The following is a 21,969-nucleotide window of genomic DNA, read 5'->3' on the forward strand; positions in this document are numbered from 1 at the left end:
CTGCGTTTGGTGTTCCTTGCGCGGCGGCTGTAAAATTTCACTTCAAGGATGGGTTTCACTCCCGTTACCAAATGTGTCTGGAATGTGCAGATGTTTCCTTTGGAGGCCCAGGAGCCAATGGGCTCGAACGCACCAGCCCTGCTGGGATGACAACAGACAGGATGGCCCTGCTTGAAAGATAGCAAACAAGACCTCCCCCCTCCAAAAAAAGGTCCTTCGTGCCCTGATCCACAACTGGAACGGCTTCTAAACCGTTATCGATGCCCAAAGGCGCCGATTCTTGGATCGAGGGTCTTGCTACTTGCCGTCGAGCAGGGCAGATGTGTTGTGCTAACTTAGGAGAGAGTGCCCCGCCCCTCGGCCGCCGTGTTCTCATCAGCTGTTAACAATTGATAATGCGGTTAGACTTTAATGCAGTGCGATACATAATTCTTTTACGAGGGAAGATTAAAAGGAACAGATTAGTCGGGCCTTAAGGTGCCAGAGAGCAGGTGGCAGGTCTTGGAGCGACGGAGAGAGAATAGAGGTTGGAGGAGACGGGCAGCAAGGGCTCAGCCGCAAGGGCTCAGTGGAACCTCCGTGTCCAGCAGCAGTGTACCGTGAAAATGCCACTTGCTGGAGGGCGGCAAGAAGAAGAGGCTTTGGTCTCTGCCTCGCTGGTTCTGGACCCTCCAGAGGATCTGGTAAGGAACCAGGTGCCAGATTATAGTGGATCATTAATTGGGTCCAAGGGGATGACTCTCTTGAAGACTTGGTTTGGTTTGACAGACGGTGGCTCAGGGTGCGCATGTGGTTCTTTCACACATATTGTGTGGCTCTTGAAGACTCAACGGCCCATTGGCCAGCTTGGAGAAGGCATTTAAATGAGAACCAGTTTGGTGTCGTGGTTAAGTGTGTGGACTTATCTGAGAGAGCCGGGTTTGATTCCCCACTCCTCCACTTGCACCTGCTGGCAGGGCCTTCGGTCAGACATAGCTCTGGTAGGAGTCGTCCTTGAAAGGGCAGCTGTTGTAAGAGCTCTCGCAGCCCCACCTACCTCACAGGATGTCTGTTGTGGAGGAAGAAGATAAAAACATAAGAGGAGCCATGTTGGATCAAGCCAATGGCCCATCCAGTCCAACACTCTGTGTCACACAGTGGCCAATATGTGTGTGTGTGTATATATATATATATATATATATACACACACATATCTATACACACACACACACACACACATATATATACATGTATATACTGTGGCTAATAGCCACTGATGGACATGTGCTCCATATTTTTATCCAATCCCCTCTTGAAGCTGGCTATGCTTGTAGCCGCCACCACCTCCTGTGGCAGTGAATTCCACCTGTTAATCATCCTTTGGTTGAAGAAGGACTTCCTTTTTTCCGTTCTAACCCAACTGGAAAAAAGGGAGAAAAGGACTTCTTTCTCTGCTTTCTTACAAAAGGAGATTGTAAGCCGCTCTGAGACTCTGATTCAGAGAGAAGGGCAGGGTCTAAATCTGCGGTGGTTGTCTCCTTCTTCTTCTTCTTCTCCTCCTCCTCTTCCTTCAAGCCAGCTGATAGCTTGGGGAATGCATTTCAAGTTAAAGTTGCTTTCTTTCTGCCTCCACTTCCCCCATCTATTTGCCTGCCTGCTTTCCTTCCTGTCTTGTGGTTCTCAAGCATCTCATGCTCATGTCTTACAGCTCTCAAACATCTGACATTTATTCTGTGTGGCTGTTGCATTAAGCGAGTTAGGCAACCCCTGGGTTAGACTGTTAACAGCCAGTGTGGTGTTGTGGTTAGGATATCAGAGAGTTCAGGAGGCCCAGGCTGAAAGCACCAGACTATCCTGGAGAGCCAGTTTGGTGTAGTGGTGAAGTGTGCGGACACTTATCTGGGAGAACCGGGTTTGATTCCCCACTCCTCCACTTGCACCTGCTGGAATGGCCTTGGGTCAGCCATAGCTCTGGCAGAGGTTGTCCTTGAAAGGGCAGCTACTGTGAGAGCCCTCTCCAGCCCCGCCCACCTCACAGGGTGTCTGTTGTGGGGGAGGAAGGGAAAGGAGATTGTGAGCCGCTCTGAGACTCTTCGGAGTGGAGGGCGGGATATAAATCCAATATCTTCATCTACCTCACAGGGTGTCTGTTGTGGGGGAGGAAGGGAAAGGAGATTGTGAGCCGCTCTGAGACTCTTCGGAGTGGAGGGCGGGATATAAATCCAATATCTTCATCTACCTCACAGGGTGTCTGTTGTGGGGGAGGAAGGGAAAGGAGATTGTGAGCCTCTGTGAGACTCTTCGGAGTGGAGGGCGGGATATAAATCCAATATCTTCATCTACCTCACAGGGTGTCTGTTGTGGGGGAGGAAGGTAAAGGAGATTGTGAGCCGCTCTGAGACTCTTCGGAGTGGAGGGTGGGATATAAATCCAATATCTTCATCTACCTCACAGGGTGTCTGTTGTGGGGGAGGAAGGGAAAGGAGATTGTGAGCCGCTCTGAGACTCTTCGGAGTGGAGGGTGGGATATAAATCCAATATCTTCATCTACCTCACAGGGTGTTTGTTGTGGGGGAGGAAGGGAAAGGAGATTGTGAGCCGCTCTGAGACTCTTCGGAGTGGAGGGCAGGATATAAATCCAATATCTTCTTCTTCTTCTTCTGAAGACTGAACCTCTCCCGCTTGGTGGATCTGGATAGACCGAGGGTCTGGCCTGGCCTTAAAATAGCTTTGCGTGTCTACTCACAGCATTGCTAAATTTGGGCAGCTTCCCTGTTTATGCTGCTTTTGGGGTGGGGCAGTCATCCCGAAAGATACAGAAAAGGGTGCATAAAATGAGGAAGAGTGATTGCCCCCTGCTCATTTTCGAGAAAAAGACACAACAATTATGAACTGTCGATGTGTGAATGAGCAGAAACTTTTCTTTTGCTCTATTTTTGACCCTGGGTTCACTATAAATGGATTTAGCAGTAGATTCCTGTCTAGAGTAAAGAGAAGCACCATCCCAGGGAATGTATGATTGATTAAATTTAGGAATTCATTCCCCCAAGATGCGTCAGCGGCTTCCGGCTTAAAGCCGGTGTTTGCATTAAAAGAAAACAAGACTCTCCTGGGATTGCAGTCCTTGAAGATCCCATGCAGGAGCATTCGTCATTATTAGTATCATAGAATCACAGCGTCGGAAGGGACCTCCAGGGTCATCTAGTCCAACCGCCTGCACAATGCAGGAACTTCACGTAATTTTTTGAAGTACACTGCCAAGCGCAGTCCATTGGCAGAAGATATTCAAAACAAAGAATAAATTTCTGGACTTGGTGGACTTTTGGATATCACCATACTCTCATGAACGTTGCTGAGGGTTTCGTGCACTTCATTGTGCAAAATAAATACATGTAGCCCTTCCGTTCCTCGTCATTGAAACTGGTGTTGAATGAAATTGGAATTAATGGATTTGTTTCATTTATTTATTTAGTAGGCTTCTATTCCGCCCTTTCCCGTAAACGGGCTCAGGGCGGATCACAACATAAACTGAACGACAATAAAAACTTACAGTTTAGAACTGAAAAACAATGCAATAAAAAATAGAACAATAGAACGATAAATAAGGCCGGAAGGGCACATTTTACAGAATAAAACAATTATTGGCCCAAGAAAAAAAAATGATGGTAATAATAAATAGCACAATAGTAAAGCGTGATGTCACAACAAGGGAGGCCAACTGATGGAATAGTAACTGGAATAGGACGCTCACTGCGTCGTTACGGTTTGATGTGCAAAAACGGATGCATGCAGGCTTTGTGATGCCTGTGAATTGTATATGATTTTATATCGCGTTTATTCATTGAGCGTAGCACACAGGAACGGGTCTTTTTGCTTCTGATTCAGTATAAGGCAGCTTCATTGTGTTTATTTGATCCACTGTCTTTTGCGCAGTTTCTGCTCCACATGGGATCAAAGTTGGAAATGAATTGTCTTGAACTTGAGAACAGAGCAGGGTGTGGGGACTGTGAAGATGTTCTCCCCCATCCCCTTTTTTGGCTCGTGGACATGAGGGATGTGTTTTTGGCTCTCCATCCCTGAGCCATCCATCTTGCAGCTGGGTAAAGGTAGCCAGACAGCCAGGGTGAGCTAAGAGGGTAACTTTCCAGGTGGTTCCTTGGACAAGAATCTCTGGTCTGAAACAGGTTTTTTTCCCCCTCCAGTGCATCTGGATGACCCGTTTCTCTGTTTCTGGGCCGCAGAGTGCAGCCATAACAACTCGGGTGTCAAGGAAACCGTTTGTGCATTTTACTGCTGGTTTAGACCTGCAGGGGGGGAAAGGCTGTTCTTTCTTTGGTCTCAAACAGAGCACTTTTAAGAGTGGCTGGATGAGTGTGGTTGAAGATGCAGAAGTCTGCCCCCAGGACTGAAAGAATTCTCTCTGAAATATCCCATCTGGGGGTTTTTGTGGCCTGACTGAAGTTCCCAAAAATCAAGTCTTCCCCTCCCCCCACGAGAGCAAGTCCCACCTGTGAGGAGCTGTCTTTTTACAAGAAGCTGGCAAGAGCTGGTTTGGACCAGCACGAAAACAAATCTGGGTTTTCTGAATGCACATGAAGCTGCTGATACTGAATCAGACCATCGTGTTGTTCGGTTAGCAGATTCAAAGTCTACAGCGACTTCGTAAGCACGCTGATTTGTGGGTTCGCTCTCTGTGTGATCAGAAACATAACGGTACCAGAGTAAAACAGTAAATAACAGAAGGGAGAATGCAAAGCTCCATTGGAGCCTCTCTGGGAATGTAGAAGAAAACTGGAAAAGGGGGAGGGGCCGTGGCTGAGAGGAAGAGCCTCTCTTTGGCATGCAGGAGGTCCCAGGTTCAGTCCCCGGCAGCATCTCCAGTGAAAATGACCAGGTCATCTGTGATGGGAAAGATCTCCACCTGAGACCTTGGGGGGCTACTGCCAGTCTGAGTAGACAGTGCTGATTTCACTGGACTGAGAGAGCCAGTTTGGTGTAGTGGTTAAGTGTGTGGACTCTTATCTGGGAGAACCGGTTTTGATTCCCCACTCCTCCACTTGCAGCTGCTGGCATGGCCTTGGGTCAGGCATAACTCTCACAGAGTTGTCCTTGAAAGGGCAACTTGCTGGGAGAGCTCTCTCAGCCCCACCCACCTCACAGGGTGTTTGTTGTGGGGGAGGAAGTAAAGGAGATTGTGAGCCACTCTGAGACTCTGAGATTTGGAGTGGAGGGCAGGATATGAATCCGGTGTAGTTGTCTTTCTTCTTCTTCTCTGAATTAGTAGAAGCCAGCTTCAGTAGAAGGCATGCAGTTCACGTATGTTCAAGAAGCACTTTTCTCTGCATTTGTATGCACATTCGTGTCCATCAGCTACACGTTGGACTCATTCTCACTTCCAAACTATGGGGAGATGCTTAACCAAAGGCAGTTTGGTGTAGTAGTTAAGTGTGCAGACTCTTCTCTGGAGAACCAGGTTTGATCCCCCACTCCTCCACTTGCAGCTGCTGGAGTGACCTTGGGCCAGTCACGGTTCTCTCAGAGTTCTCTCAGTCCCACCTACTTCACAGAGTGTCTGTTGTGGGAAGGGGAAGAGAAAGGAGGTTGTAAACTGCTCTGAGACTTCGAGTGTAAATCCAGTCTCTTATTCTTCCAAAGGTCTTTCAATCCTTCTCGAGCAGCCTAAGACAAAGTTGGCACTGGCTATAGGCAAGGCCTGGGCTTCAGCCTCTTTCAGAGGGAGGGAGGAAGGAAGGAAGGAAGGAAGGGAGGAAGGGAGGGAGGGAGGGAGGAAGGAAGGAAGGAGGGAAGGGAGGAAGGAAGGAAGGAAGGAAGAGAGGGAAGGAGGAAGGAGGGAAGGAAGGAAGGAAGGGAGAGAGTAAGGGAGAGAGGGGAGGGAGGAGGGGAGGGAGGAGGGAAGGGAGGGAGGGAGAGAGGAAGGGAGAGAGGGGAGGGAGGAGGGAAGGGAGGAAGGAAGGAAGGAAGGAAGGAAGGAAGGAGGTAGCTCCTGACATGTCCTGGATTTGTTCCTTCTTCAGCAGAAAAAAAAGAATAGAAAACTTCTATGTTCCATCTTGGAGTGGGCTTAGGGCTGAAGCTGGTTTTAGAGTGGGGACAATCTGGGCAAATGCCCGGGGCTTGTATAAAGTCTGTTGCTGGAAGTTGTCCCTGGTGCCCCATTGAGCATGGTTGGCTGCTGGCGTGCTGCCCCCTCTCTCAAGGGAAGATGCGCCCATGCCTGGTGAAGCTCACAGTGCCCTGCAGAAGGGAGATGGGCGAGTTTCAGAGTTCTCCAACCTCACAAGCAACCCAGATGGTTGCTTGGGCTGGTGATACCTTGACCTGAGCAACTGAGAGGGGCTCTTCAGGGGTTCTTGGCAGTGTTGCAGGAGTCTTGGATCGTGTCCCAAACCTTCCACTACCCTCTGTGCTGTCACAGGGGCTTCATAAGATCAGTGCTTCACCTGATTTCAGGATGCGGCTCCTTGGACTGGGCCTGATGGAACCCCAAAATGGACTCACAGTTGCTAGCCACAGAGAAGAAGACCACCACAGATTTATACCCTGCCCTTCTCTCTGAATCAGTGTCTCAGAGCAGTTTACAATCTCCTATATCTTCTCCCCCCACAACAGACACCCTGTGAGGTGGGTGGGGCTGGCGAGGGCTCTCCCAGCAGCTGCCCTTTCAAGGACAACTCCTGCGAGAGTTATGGCTGACCCAAGGCCATTCCAGCAGCTGCAAGTGGAGGAGTGGGGAATCAAACCTGGTTCTCCCAGATAAGAGTCCGCACACTTAACCACTATGGCTGACCCCAAGGCCATGCCACCAGGTGCAAGTGGAGGAGTGGGGAATCCAACCCTGTTCCCCCAGATAAGAGAGCTATGGCTGACCCAAGGCCATTCCAGCAGCTGCAAGTGGAGGAGTGGGGAATCAAACCCGGTTCTCCCAGATAAGAGTCCGCACACTTAACCCCTATACCAAACTGGCTTAGAGTGTTGTCCAGGGACTGCTGGCTAGTTCCAGAACTGCTTCAGCGATGCTTGAGGACGTGAAAATAGAATTCCAGAACGAAAACAAAAAATGGCCAGCCAGAGATGTTTGCGTCTCGCTGTGGGAAGAAGCTATTTTCTGAGAAAATAATGTGGAGACCCTCCAGGAAATCGTTCCCGGTTTCCATAGTGCCCAGCCCAGAAAACATTTGCTCTGTCAAACAGTCCATGGTTGCCCCATCGATAGACACTCCTTGAGAAAAAGATCCCATGATTTATCCCCTTTGGTTTGGGTCCGTCTCCTCCCATTTTGGCTTCAACGGTCCCTTTTCTTAAGGATGCCCTTGAAGCGCTTGTTGAACCTCGAAGATGCTGACCAGGGTGTTTATCCGGGAGAGAAAAATCACATTGCATTTTTCTCTAGAGACGCTGATCTATATAAGGAACCACTGGTTCCCTAAGGACTTGCTCTGCAGGGGGATTATGGGGCGGGGGGAGTCTTTCTGTGGTATATTTTCTCCCATAACCAGTAATTATAGTAGCGTCTGCCTCTTTTTTTTCCCAGTGGAGGCTTTGCAAAATAACATTTTTTCCCCCTGAGCTTTTGGAAGCCACTAGGTCAGAGTAAACACTTGCTAATAGAGCTGTCGTGCCAATTAAGGTTGTGGTTTGTTCACACATGTAAAGAACAAGGTGGCAACGAAATGTCAGAACTCCAAGGAGGTAGAATGGACGATGGATCCTTCAGACAGTAGAACAAAATAGGAGTCAATTGCACCTTTGAGACCAACGTAGTTTTATTCAGAACGTAAGCTTTCGTGGGCCTGCACACTTCTTCAGACGAGGAATGAGGGACAGTAAGCAGAGACACATATAGCTGGTGGGATTTGGAATGCCAAGTGGTACAAAGTTAAAAACCAGGTTTTACCACTTGGCATTCCAAACCCCACCACCTATGTGTGTCTCTGCTTACTGTCCCTCATTCCTCATCTGAAGAAGTGTGCCTGCACACGAAAGCGTAGGTTCTGAATAAAACTAAGTTGGTCTTAAAGGTGAAATCGACTCCTATTTTGTTCTACTACTTCAGACCAACACGGCTGCCTATTTGCTTCAGACAGTAGTTGATGGATTCCGGCTTTGGGTGTTCCTTTGCATACAAAAAAATAAATAAAATAAATCTCCCTTCAGGAAGAGAACTAGCATACAGCAGAGAGAAAATCTCTGCACTTTCTTTTTCCGTTTCCTGTTGGCAGGGAGGCTTTTAACGGGGGGGGGGGGGGATTCCAAAATCTGACCGCCTACCTGAAGTCTGAAGCGGATGTGCTTGGGTTGCTTTTGCCCAAATTCTCCAGCACGTGTGAAACAGGTCGAAATGTAGGTTGTTCCTGGGGTTGAAATTCCACACTTGCCACTCTTTGAGACAAATGAATATTTTTTCTCCACCTCTCTCCTGTCTTCAGTAGGTGGGTAACAATGCCAGTCTTAAGAAATGGAAAGCCTTCCTTGGAGGTTTTTCAACAGAGGCTAGATGGCCCTCTGACAGCAAGGCTGATCCTCTGAATTGGGCAGATCATGAGAAGGAGGGCAGGAAGGGTCGCATTAGGGCTTAGTTCTCATGGCCCCTTCTTAATATATCCAGGGAAATGCTGTTTGCTACTTTGGAGTCAGGCAACAGTTTTTCTCCAGGCTAGATTGTCAATGGATCCTGAAGGTTTTTGCCATCTTCTGGGCATGGAGCAGGAGTTACCGGGGGTGTATGTGTATGTGGTAGGGAAGGTATTTGTGAATTTCCCGCACTGTGCAGGGGACTGGACTAGATGACCCCGGAGTTCTCTTCCAACTCTTATGATTCTGTGATTTTGTGCACACAGAGGAAAGCTTATACCTTGAATGAAACTTTGATGGTCTTAAAGGTGCCACTGGATTGCCGCCTTGTTCTGCTGCTTCAGACCGGTGTGGCTACCCTGAATGCCAGTCTGAGGACAGTTTCAAACGATAGTCGTGTTGGATTTAACTGGGCTCGAATCTAAGCACAACAACGATCTGAATTAATGCATGTGGATTGTTGAGATCCCCTTCCTCTGAAACTTGCTGTGGTTTGCTATTGCTGTTATTTAACGCTCATTAAAAGAGACGAGATTTTGTTGATGCAAACGCAGCTCTCGATTTAAAGACACGGACGACCGGGGTGGCTGAAGTTTAGCTCCTCGGCAGTCCTTAGGTGCGTGCCCGTGGAAATGGCAATCTTTTTTGGGGTGAGGGGGAGGAGGAAAATGTTGGGGACACGTGAGTGGGTGCCTCGCTCACCCGAAAACAAGGCTGCCTCATGAGGTAATCATGTCCCCTTTAGTTTGAGCAGCTTGATCCCTGTAGTCGGTTCCAATAACCATATATGGAGAAAAAAGGATCGTCTGGGAGGATTTGTCTCCGGCTCCAAGGACTGTTTAATAGATTTTTTTTAAAATGAGATGTTTACAAAATGAGATGCATCCCACCTGGAACTGCGTGTGTGTGGAGGGGGGGGGGGGGTTTGCATCACTTGGCAAATTCTGGTTGTGGAGGTTTTTAAAAAAATATTGAGTCAGGAGTTTCCAAAATTGACCCTGCTTCGGAAGCTAGCCCCTCTGGATCTGGAATTTCACTCCCTTGAGACTGCATAGTGGGAAGCCCTCACTCCCTTGAGACTGCATAGTGGGAAGCCCTCACTCCCCTGGGACTGCATAGTGGGAAGCCCTCACTCCCTTGAGACTGCATAGTGGGAAGCCCTCACTCCCTTGAGACTGCATAGTGGGAAGCCCTCACTCCCTTGAGACTGCATAGTGGGAAGCCCTCACTCCCTTGAGACTGCATAGTGGGAAGCACGCGCCCAGAGGCACTCTTATTCCAGAGCGTTCTGCCTGCAGAAGTCTGTTCTCTGCCCTCACGGTTTTGTGAAGCCGTGCAAAGCTATTTCTGCTCTGTTTTTCTGTGCAAGTGATGTTCGTCCTCTCTCTGATAGACTCATGCATAGTGAGCTTCCCCCCTGGCACCTACAAGCAGCCGGGACGATCTTCGCCACTCTCCTTGGCAGAGTGAGCCATGCGTAGCCAAAGCAAAGCTTATTCGTGCCTCAAAGCAGCAATGGCCATAGCACAGAGTACATATGCTGTGAGCCTGTAGTCTCTCCCCACACCCGCAGGCAGACATTTCAGAAGCGGCGCTTAAGATGGCTGGAACACACAAGTGGTTCTGCTCCCAGCTGCGGTCCAAAAAACCCCCAAAACCAGCAAAGGGGGAGCAGAATTGTTGGAAAAAAGAGGGGGGAATCAAACCACCCGTCTTCCTGGTTTCCGTATGGGAAAAAGAGAGCGCGCATGTGTGTGTGTGTGTGTGTTTTTCTTGCAAGAAATCCTGTTTTCTGGTGAGGGTTATATATGAGCAAGACAGTCTGCAGCCCCTGTTAACGCAGAGACAGACACGTCTGGCATTCTCTGTCCGCCATTCCGGTGCCTTCGCCATGGCAACAGTTTAATCAACCTCCCAGCTTCTTCAAGCACCCCCCTTCCAAAGAGAGTCTTTCTTCAGACGTTGCATCCAGCGACAGACCGGCTGGAGTGAACTTGAGGGATAGATACTGTCACTAAAAAGCAGCTTGAAATCTCATTCCTTTGCCCCCTCTTGAAATTAAATTTGCCTTAACCTCAGAAAAGTGGGAAACAGATAATTCTTACCCAGCCATTGCAGTTGTTTACAGCCCAAGGAAGGGTTAGTTTGTAAAGGAATGGTGGTTGCTGATGTCTTTTTTTGGATGGATTCCCCAACTTTTTTGGCTGTGTGGACACATAAGAACATAAGAGAAGCCATGTTGGATCAGGCCAATGGCCCCTCCAACACTCTGTGTCACATAAGAACATAAGAGAAGCCATGTTGGATCAGGCCAATGGCCCCTCCAGTCCAACACTCTGTGTCACATAAGAACATAAGAGAAGCCCTGTTGGATCAGGCCAATGGCCCATCCAGTCCAACACTCTGTGTCACATAAGAACATAAGAGAAGCCCTGTTGGATCAGGCCAGTGGCCCCTCCAGTCCAACACTCTGTGTCACATAAGAACATAAGAGAAGCCCTGTTGGATCAGGCCAATGGCCCATCCAGTCCAACACTCTGTGTCACATAAGAACATAAGAGAAGCCATGTTAGATCAGGCCAGTGGCCCACCAGTCCAACACTCTGTGTCACATAAGAACATAAGAGAAGCCATGTTGGATCAGGCCAATGGCCCATCCAGTCCAACACTCTGTGTCACATAAGAACATAAGAGAAGCCATGTTGGATCAGGCCAATGGCCCATCCAGTCCAACACTCTGTGTCACATAAGAACATAAGAGAAGCCATGTTGGATCAGGCCAATGGCCCCTCCAGTCCAACACTCTGTGTCACATAAGAACATAAGAGAAGCCCTGTTGGATCAGGCCAATGGCCCATCCAGTCCAACACTCTGTGTCACATAAGAACATAAGAGAAGCCATGTTGGATCAGGCCAATGGCCCATCCAGTCCAACACTCTGTGTCACATAAGAACATAAGAGAAGCCATGTTGGATCAGGCCAATGGCCCATCCAGTCCAACATTCTGTGTCACACAGTGGCGAAAATTTTTATATATACACACACACACTGTGGCTAATAGCCACTGATGGACCTGTGCTCCATATTTTTATCTAAACCCCTCTTGAAGGTGGCTATGCTTGTGGCCGCCACCACCTCCTGTGGCAGTGAATTCCACGTGCCAATCACCCTTTGGGTGAAGAAGGACTTCCTTTTATCCGTTTTAACCTGGCTGCTCAGCAATTTCATCGAATGCCCACGAGTTCTTGTATTGTGAGAAAGGGAGAAAAGTTTGGAATTCTTTGAAAAGTTTGGAATCCTTTGGAATTCTGACACAGTGTGGTGGGCATACCCACAAAATGGCTGCCACAGTAGGCAGAGCCAGCTACAAAATGGCCACTGCAGCTTACGTCCAGTCGCATAGAGAAAATCCGAAGCAACGTTCTAAAAAAAAATCTGCACAGTCAACCAAATCTCCAGTGGCCAATTGGAAGCCTTGCTGGTGAAAGCCCCCCCCCCATGTTCTAAAAACACTTGGCAGGAATGAGGTGTTGATGGACCCCATATTGGGGATTCCTGCCCTATAGATTGGGAAGGTTAGTAAATAAATATAGAATCTGATGTACCTGTGGAGAAGCAGTTTGGTTTAGTGCAGGCGTGGCCAAACTTGCTTAACATAAAAGCCATATAGAATAAACATCAGATGTTTGAGAGTCGCAAGACAGGAAGGAAGGAAGGAAGGAAGATGGGGGTGAGGAGGGAGAAGTGGAGAGAAAGCAACTTTAACTGCATTCTCCAAGCCACCAGGCCGACTGGGCTCAGAGAAGTGATGTAAAGAGACAAATGCCTTCTCCAAGCTGGCCAATGGGGTGGTGAGGGCTTTGAGAGCCACACAACATGTGTGAAAGAGTCACAGTTTGGCCACCCCTGCTTTATATAAAGGTGATGCCAGCAAGGAGAAAGAACAGTCAGTCACCTGCAGGACTCTGCACTGTGACGGCTTCTGGTTCCACTGGGCTGCTACGCACGCTAAGTAGCGATGCATACGTTCAGCTATGGCACATGGGCAGCGGCCCGGCCTTACCTAGACGCTGTGCCCAGCCCACTGCAGGCAAGGGCTCTTTCTTCAGCCATGCTCACATTCAAATCAGGTGTTTGCGGCTCTCGAACATCTGACCGTTGTTCTATGTGGCTCTTGCATTAAGCATGTTTGGCCACCCCTGATCTAAAGAGTAAAGATATAGAGACAAATCCTCCCTCAGGGATAGGGTTGCCAATCCCCAGGTGGGGGCAGGGGATCCCCCGGTTTGGAGACCCTCTCCCCGCTTCAGGGTCGTCAGGAAGCGGGGGGAGGGGAGGGGAGGGAAATGTCTGCTGGGAACTCTGTTATTCCCTATGGAGATTTATTCCCATAGAAAATCATGGAGAATTAATCCACAGGTATCTGGGGCTCTGGAGGGGCTGTTTTTTGAGGTAGGGGCACCATATTTTCAGCATAGCATCTAGTGCCTCTCCCCAAAATACCCTCCAAGTTTCAAAAAGATTGGACCAGGGGGTCCAATTCTATGAGCCCCAAAAGAAGGTGCCCCTATCCTTCATTATTTCCTATGGAAGGAAGGCATTGAAAAGGTGTGCCGTCCCTTTAAATGTGATGGCCAGAACTCCCTTTGGAGTTCAATTATGCTTGTCACAGCCTTGATCTTGGCTCCACCCCAATGTCTCCTGGCTCCACCCCCAAAGTCTCCTGGCTCCACCCCCAAAGTCCCCAGATATTTCTTGAATTGGACTTGGCGACCCTTCTCAGGGAGGTTGTGGGTTTGGGATCCTGATCCCCAAGTCGCCTCAGAATCCACCCCACCTGCGCGTTCTGAACTGTGCTTTCTCTTGAGCTTGCCATTTCGCCACTTCTGAAGTTGCCGTTCCAGCAAATCACTTCAGATTTCCTCCACCCTCAGTCTGCGCAGGCCGTTTCCCTTGCCGGTGGATGCTTTTCTCATTACCGCGCTGGCTGCTGGCCTTGCCCCGTCAAAGGCTGGGAGAAGGGGAGTCTGGAGCCGCTCTCTTTCAAACCCCCTTCCCCCTTTCTCTCAGCCCCCCCCCCTCCTTCTCAGAGGAACAAAGGCAGAATAGGCCTACAGATGACATAATGGGAACATGACATCACACTTGGCAGCAAGGCTGCCGGAGCACTTTAGCATTGCTGTCTGTGTTCTTTGGACAGATCGCAACAGTGGCCCCCTGTGCCACGCTGGGAAGGAAGTGCGGGCACGAAAGCAGCGCTTCGTCTGCGGCACCTTTGCAACTGCTGCTGATTCTGTCGCTGTGGAGTTGTCAAGTCTAATGTTCATTTAAGGGGTTTCTTGCCCACTTTTGCATTCTAGAAATGCGGCTTTCAGCGCTGTCCTTCCATTGCAACACAGAGCCCCAGTGGGTGAGCATAAAACTTCCATGTACAAGAGCCCAGAATTGGACTGGGGCATCACCAAAACAGAGGAGCTAGTCTGAAGATGGGGGTGTTTCCGTCACAAGGTATCATTATCCCCATGTGGGAGGGGGGTCACATTTGCCAAAGTTGCTCCTACTCAGGTGAGATTTGAACCCAGGATCCTTCCCCTCCAGTCGGCCAGTTTCCTTGCCCTTGCTGGATCCTGGAGCACGCCTCCTGGAGAGAATTGGTGGTGCATTGCTCCAAAAGACAAAAAGAAATGGTCTAGTTTGATGGTTCTATTTCGTTTGGGGCTTGGAAGATTTGAGTGGGTGGAGGCTGGCGATGGGGTGGCCATATTTGAAGCTGCTGGTGGTTTGGGCAGAAAGCCAAAGAGAAGAGAAAAGGGAAAGGCCTGGCCTGTGTTTGGTGGACGTGGCAGAGAGCCAGGAATCACACAAATGTGGCTGTGCAGGATGCGGTGCGGCTGAGATCCCAGGGGCCCAAGTTCTCTTGTGCTTCACGGGGCAGTTTTGGTATCATGGCTCCATTTGACGGGGGGGGGGGGGGGCGGGTGGGATGGAGATTAGAGAGTAAAGGGCAAATAAAAGAGGGATTGAGTGGCCTTCAGAAGGAAAAAGGTGGTCGCCGCCTACATTGAGGCCAGTCTGGAAGGAGAGGAAAAAAACCCAACATAACATGATTTCAGATACAGGAAACAGTTTTCATGATGGGAACAAATCTTGCAAAAATGTCTGCAAAATAAGTTTTTCTGCATATGGAGAACTTGCATTTTCTCTGCACGTCGTTTGGGGCAGAGGACGGGAAGCCCCTCTTTCTGAGCGGCTCCGAATTATTTGCGCACACGGACCGGCCAAAGAAAACGCACTTTTTTGAGCTAGAAAAACAGCGGGGCCCATACCCAGCTCAGAAGGCAGCCAACCAACCGCCTTTTGAGCAGCGTTTCTGCGGTATTGATCCTCCGGAGCTAATCCGGCGTTCTTGGTCCCGAGCCCTGCGAGTGGGAGTTGTTGGAAGAGAATCTCCCTGTGAAATGATCCCGGGCAGGGCCGCCTTTGTGGTGGAAGAGTGAGGAAAGGCATATGTCGAGCGGTGCGAGTTGCACATACTTCGTTGCTGAGGTTCCGGCCGTATCAGGACCCGATCCTCTGATGCACAACTGAGTTGGAGAAAAGCAGCCATTGAGGGGGGAGAGCATTTGGATTGGGGGTAGGGGAGTTTCAGCCTCCCATGTGTCATTTTTCTGATCTTATTGCCCCGATTCCTAGACCCTAAAGCAGGGGTGGCCAAACTTGCTTAACGTAAGAGCCACACAGAATAAACATCAGATGTTTGAGAGCCACAAGACATGAACATCAGACGATCAGATGTTTGAGAGCTGGAAGGAAGGAAGATGGGGAGAGAGAGGTGGAAAGAAAGCAGCTTTAACTTTAGTATGAGAGCATTATCACCACATGCCCCGCTTGAAAGATGTCCTGCTTCCTTCTAAGGTGCTCAAGATGGCATGCGTGGTTTATTTTATTTTATTTATTTATTTTGGTAAATATATATTCCACCCTTTCTCAAATGGGCTCAGGGCGGATTACATCCAAGTAAAACCAGTCAACTACAATAAGACCAGTTAAAATATAGTTAAAAAAGCAAGACAGCACAACACAGTACTAAATAACAAGGCGGTTGGGATCATAGTGCAGATTGGAATATAATGAATGGGCCAAATATAATAATTCAGATGATGGAACGCTGTTCCTTCCCTTACTCATTCTGGGAGGGAGACAGGGTTTTACCCTTTAACTTCTGACTGGTTTCAGTATTCGAAACCAGCTTCCTTGCTTTGCTGTTAGCTTCTCACATTTTAAGAAGGATCTAGACAAGCTGGAATGGGTCCAGAGGAGGGCGATGAAGATGGTGAGGGGTCTGAAGACCGTCCTATGAGGAAAGGTTGAAGGAGCTGGGCATGTTTAGCCTGGAGAGGAGGCGGCTGAGAGGTGATATAATCACCATCTTCAAGGACTTGAAGGGCTGCCTTAGAGAGGATGGGGTGGAATTGTATTCTGTGGCCCCAGAAGGTAGGACCAGAACCAATGGGCTGAAATTAAATCAAAAAAGTTTCCGGCTCAACATTAGGAAGAACTTCCTGACCGTTAGAGCGATTCCTCAGTGGAACAGGCTTCCTCAGGAGGTGGTGGGCTCTCCTTCCTTGGAGGTTTTTAAACAGAGGCTAGATGGCCATCTGACAGCGATGAAGATCCTGTGAATTTGGGATAGGTATTTGTGAGTTTCCTGCATTGTGCAGGGGGTTGGACTAGATGACCCTGGAGGTCCCTGCCAATGATTCTCAGAGAAGGCATGCCCGTAGAAACTGCATCTCTTCTCTCTCTTGCCTACGTTATTTATAACATTTCTAGCCCACCCGCTATCTCAACAAGGGGGCCTCACAGTGGCTTACAACAAAATAAAATACAATTCAATAAATAATCTTAAAAACAGCAACAACAAAAACAGTGATAAATAAATAACACGATTTAAAATCTACTCTATATAACCCAATTTAAAATCAGATGTATTGATCTCCTATTGAATACGACTGCCTCTAACAACCCAACAGTAAAATAACCTGGTGGAAACAACGCCAGGATTGTGAGCCATTATGCAACAATTTGCATTTGGGGTGATTTTGTGTTTTGTGACTGGAAGGAGAGGCGCGGATGAATGTTGGGGTTTCATCGGTTTGAGGCCTCTGCAGGGCAGACATAGGCAGCCTTATATCCAAAAGCACCAAAACGTTTTACTCCACGGAAATCCATTTCATACCTCTTAGAAGAAAACAGTTTCACATTGGCTTGTTTCACATTGTTTGGAATTTAATAGTACAGGCGTTAACTTTTTGGGTAATGTTTCTAGTTGCGAAAGGTCTCAGAAACCATGCCAGCAGGACTATGCGTCCACAGGAATCTTGGGTGTCTGGCAGTCACTTGCAGCCACTTTCCTTTAATATACATATAAAACAAACTGTTGTGCATCTTCTGTATAATTGTCTGATTACATAATTCTGTATAATTGTCGAATTAGCCCTAATTCCTTCCTTCCTTCCTTCCTTCCTTCCTTCCTTCCTTCCTTCCTTCCTTCCTTCCTTCCTTCCTTCCTTCCTTCCTTCCTTCCTTCCTTCCTTCCTTCCACTATCTTTCAGCGTGATCCACATCACAAGGTTGTTGTGAGAATAAAATAGCGAGAGCCATGGCTACGACCTGGAGCTCTGTGAAGGGTCAGAAAGATGACATGGGATAGTCGTGCTGATTTCTTATTGTTCCAGGTATAATTTTGTGTGTGCATGTTAGAGTCCATTGGCACCTTTAAGATCAACGAAGTCTCATGCAGATCTCTCTCTCTCTCTGTCTTTCTGTCTCTCTCTCTGTGTCTCTGTCTCTCTCTCTGTGTCTCTGTCTCTCTCTCTGTGTAGTGCTGCCTTATGGCGACGCCTCATATGATTTTCATGGCAAGAGACGAAGAGAGCTGGTTTGCTGTTGTCTGTCTCTGGGGTGTAACTTTAAGCTCCATAAATAGTTTTTGTTTCATTTTTTTCAAAAAAGTCCTGTGACATAAATTCTGTGGTTTTTCATGAAATTTTTACAAAGGGTGTTCTGCATTAATATATTGTTCCCACTATGTTCCACCATTTGAGGTTGGGCTTCCTGGGAATAGAATAAAGAAAAAATAAATATGAAAGATAAGAAGCTTTACGGTGTCTCTCTCTCTCTCTTTTTCTGCTTCTCCCCCCTCTAGAAACCTTTCCAGCAACAAGATCAGTGTTTTAAATGCTGAGACTTTTGCACATCTGACTTCCCTGACAAAACTGTAAGTATTTGTTAGTGCACTCAAATTCAGATACTTGGGGGTGGGCGTGAGCTTCCACATTTGCGCTAAGAGGCGTATCCAGTTCAGCATCCTGGAAATGTCTGCTTTCATTTTAAAAAAAACAAAAGGGAATTTCCAAAAGTCTATGGACAATGTCTGGAAAAATCTCAAAGCTAGAGTTGGGGGGGGGGCGGGGTGGAATTGGGAAGGATTCCCCTCTTGGTGACTTAAAAGAAGTGGCGGAAATTGTGCAACAGAACCAGCGTGGTGCGGGCTAGAGGTATAGTTAGGATCGCAAAGAGCTGGGTTCAGATCCTCACACTGCCCTGAATCTTCCCTGGGTGCCCTAGCCACGCGTCCTCATCCTAGCCTCCTTCAGAGGGTTGTTGTGAGGAGAAGATATTTATTTACTTCATCTACATTCCACCTTTCTCCCCAGATGTGAACCCAACATTCTCCTCTCCTCCATTTTATTCTCATAACAGTTCTGAGGTTGATCAGACTTGAGTGTGTGATTGGCCCAAGGTCACCCAGCAAACTTCCACAGCACAAGTGGGAATTCGAACTTAGATCTCCAAGGTCCTAGTGCAACACTCAGGGGTGGAATTCTAACAGGAGCGCCTTTGCATATGGGGCCATACCTCCCTGATGTCGCCAATCCTCTAAGAGCTTACAAAAAAGAGCCTTGTAAACTCTTGGAGGATTGGCTACAGCAACGAGGTGTGGCCTAATATGCAAAGGAGCTCCTGCTAGTATTCCACCCCTGACAACACTGTAATCACATGACCACACTGGCTCTCAGATAGATGGATTGGGCAGCATATGGTCAAATGACCAATCAAATACTGGTTAGGTGTAGGGTTGCCAAGTCCAATTCAAGAAATATCTGGGGACTTTGGGGGTGGAGCCAGGGGACTTTGGGGGTGGAGCCAAGATCAAGGCTATGAAGCATAACTGAATTCCAAAAGGAGTTCTGGCCATCACATTTAAAGGGACAGCACACCTTTTCAATTCCTTCCTTCCATAGGAAATAATGAAGGATAGGGGCACCTTCTTTTGGGGCTTATAGAACTGGACCCCCTGATCCAATCTTTTTGAAACTTGGGAATTATTTTGGGGAGAGGCACTAGATGTTATACTGAAAATTTGGTGCCTATACCCCAAATAACAGCCCCCCCAGAGCTCCAGCTACCCGCGGATCAATTCTCCATGATTTTCTATGGGAATAAATCTCCATAGGGAATAATAGAGTTCCCAGCAGACATTTCCCTCCCCTCCCCCCGCTTTCTGATGACCCTGAAGCGGGGGGAGGGCCGCCAAATCGGGGGATCCCCTGCCCCCACCTGGGGATTGGCAACTCTAGTTAGGTGCTTCTTTTTTTTTAAAGCATGAACTGTTATTAAAGCAATCGATTGAGGTCATTTCTATGCCACCCTGGAGCTAAGGAGCACTGGGCTGAAACGGAGCTCTACTAGCCGCGACGAAGTCTGAACGGAACCAGAAGCGGGAATCTGCGCCAAGTCTCCCGAGCCCCTGGGTTGTAAAAAGGGAAATTGGCCGCAGTTTTAAAGGTCTCGGTTCCTTGGTTCCCTCCAAGCGGTATCGCTTCTGCAAGCCAAAGCCTCTGCCTTCCTGATCGTTGCACAAAACGAGGAGGGAAAAGGCGGCAGGCAGCGCGAGGGGGGGGGACTTGTCAGGCCTCAGTGGCTGAGTAGGTGAAAGTTTACGACGTTCCTTCGGGCCCTGTTGGCTCCCGGTGCGAGAAGGGAGAGGTGGATTGTCGGCAAGGCCCAGTCGGGATTAGCTGTTTATACTGTCGGATACCTGGGCCTGAAAAAGCACCCGGGCTGAAATTCTATCGCCGGGCGGCAGGCCAGAAGGAGGCCTACGGGCTGAAGTGCCACTCCAGCGGTTAATGCCTAGAGGAAGTTGAAAGGCGGTGAGCGGAACACCCCTCAACAGCTGATATTTAGGGAGTAAGAAAGGAGGGGGAAATAGTTTGTAGTACTGACGATCATGTCTCTCTCTTTTTCCCCCCCTCCCTAACTGCAGAGATTTAAGCAACAACAAGATTTCTACGTTAGAAGATGGCGTGTTTGATAATTTATTTAATTTAAGCGAAATGTAAGTCCCAAACACATTTTTAATTTTGATTCTGACATTTCTGGATCGGTCCTTCTGTTGGGCTTAACGCTCTTTGCTGTATTCAGCCCCCCTTTTTGGCTTTAGAAACATTCCTCAGGGGCCCAATGCCTTCACCATAGCTGGTTGCTGTGTGTTGACACTGTTTATCGTAGGGTTGGATCCTGTGGATCTGTCCCTCTGCTGGCTTTTCACACCGTTGCAAGGTGCCTTCTGCTGAAAGCTAGAGACGACTCGTGTGGGAGAAGACCACTGCAGAATGGATTTCTGAGATTCGGCCTGTAATTCAACCTGTGTTTCAAAATGCAGATTTATTTCCTCAAATTAAGACCCAGTTGAGCTCTTGAGGAAGAGGAATGTGCACAGAGACTGAGGAATGCCCTCAGAGACAAACTCTCCCAGGGACAAACTGCCTTCTAGTTTTTGCGCTTGACGTTTGCAAAGACAGAGTCCACAGAGGTCCTGGACTGGTCGAGCTTTGTTTCAGCTACCTCATATGGATGGCTGTGAGCAGGGTTGTTTTGTAGAAAAATAGGTGGCAGAGCTTATTAGCATATGCCCCTCCAGCCAAAAGCAAGAAAGGAGAGCCCTGGGTGAGCGAGGCCTGCTTGGGTTCCAGCCAGCCCAAGCAGGCCTTATTCAGCTGGGGCTCTCCTGGGCCACCTCCCCAAGTCAAAAGGCCAGCTTGCTACCCGCTGCCCAGAATCACTTAAGAAGTGGAGAAAGGGTGGTGTGGGCTTCTCCAGGGGTTAATGAGGGCTGCTAGGGGTGTGGCAAAGCCCCTGGGGACTGGCTGGCTGCCCGCTTTCCTAATCCAGGGATTGTTATGCAGCTGCACCTCCTATTCAATGGACAAGGTAGGTGGGGAGGAAGAGGGGGAACCTACAGAAAGGTTCAGGAGCTGCCCTCCTGTGAGCTCCTGCTGAATCTGAGGTCTGGCTATGAGGAAAAAATCGGACATCTGCATGAATAGCGCTGTGGACTCCTTTGGAGTCAAGAAGTTTGGCCTGAGGAGAGAATCCTATTATTAGCTAGAATTGCCAACCTCCAGGTAGTATTGTAACAAAAGGAAAAACTGTATAGAAGTAACTGTTAACACAGGTCTTGGCTTGCTACTCTATATTTTGAAGCAAACAATTTAACATCAGTATTATTAACAAAAAACACTAGATGCCAGATTTTAACAACAATTGGCAAAATTACAGTAGAAGGTTGATGTTGCAGCAACAGCAGCGATGGATTGCCTAGGTAACTATCCATTTCATTTGCCTTCTTCAGGCTGCAGTACACTAGGTAAAGCCTTGAGTTCAGTGACTGAATACCCAGTATTCCCTTCAAATTTATGCTTAGACACTCTCCAGCGTTTACAATTGCTGAATAGACCAAGGGTGGCCGGACTTGCTTAACATAAGAGCCACAAAGAATAAATGTCAGATGTTTGAGAGCGAAGGAAGGAAGATGTGAGGGAGGGAGAGGTGGTAAGAAAACAACTTTAAATGCATTCTCCAAGCCAGCTAACAGGGGCAGTGGGAGCTTAGAGAGCCACACAATATGTGTGAAAGAGCCACAGTTTTGCCACCCCTGGTATAGACAATTGCAGTTGGAGCCTCAGAGATGAACAGTCTTCCGTTAGGGAATACACTTTGTCAGGTTTAAAATGTCTCTGTGCTAATACAAGTCTTGGCTTGCTACTCCAGTGAGGAAGACCAGTGAATTCGTCCGGGATGTTAATTCTTTGCTTTGCTTTGGAAAAATGCACTACCATCTAACCTTCAAAAAGACCGTTAAGCCCCAAGTGCAACCTTTCCTACCTGCCTCCCCGAGGACTCTCGCCACAAGAAGTCTTATTGGGTCATAAATCTGCCCACCCTTTGGCAATGATGGCCCATAATACCCTCTATTATCCACCATACATGGGAAAGAACTCTGTGTTGCCAAGCCCTGCATTAAAGCCCCCACACTCTGTGTTGCACAA

The 21,969-nt window shown here is 48.3% G+C and overlaps 1 protein-coding gene across 1 annotated transcript in view; it reads left to right on the forward strand.

Annotated features, from left to right (window-relative positions):
* Nucleotides 1-21,969, forward strand: part of PKD1 (polycystin 1, transient receptor potential channel interacting) — a 148,484-nt gene that overhangs the window by 31,573 nt on the left and 94,942 nt on the right. Inside the window, exons 2-3 of the mRNA XM_060260957.1 lie at nt 17,781-17,852; nt 19,905-19,976. Of these exons, the coding sequence (XP_060116940.1) occupies nt 17,781-17,852; nt 19,905-19,976 (144 nt within the window). The remainder of the gene's footprint in view (nt 1-17,780; nt 17,853-19,904; nt 19,977-21,969) is intronic.

Source organism: Heteronotia binoei, chromosome 20 (genome assembly GCF_032191835.1).
Source record: "Heteronotia binoei isolate CCM8104 ecotype False Entrance Well chromosome 20, APGP_CSIRO_Hbin_v1, whole genome shotgun sequence".
In the NCBI taxonomy this organism is placed as follows: domain Eukaryota; kingdom Metazoa; phylum Chordata; class Lepidosauria; order Squamata; family Gekkonidae; genus Heteronotia; species Heteronotia binoei.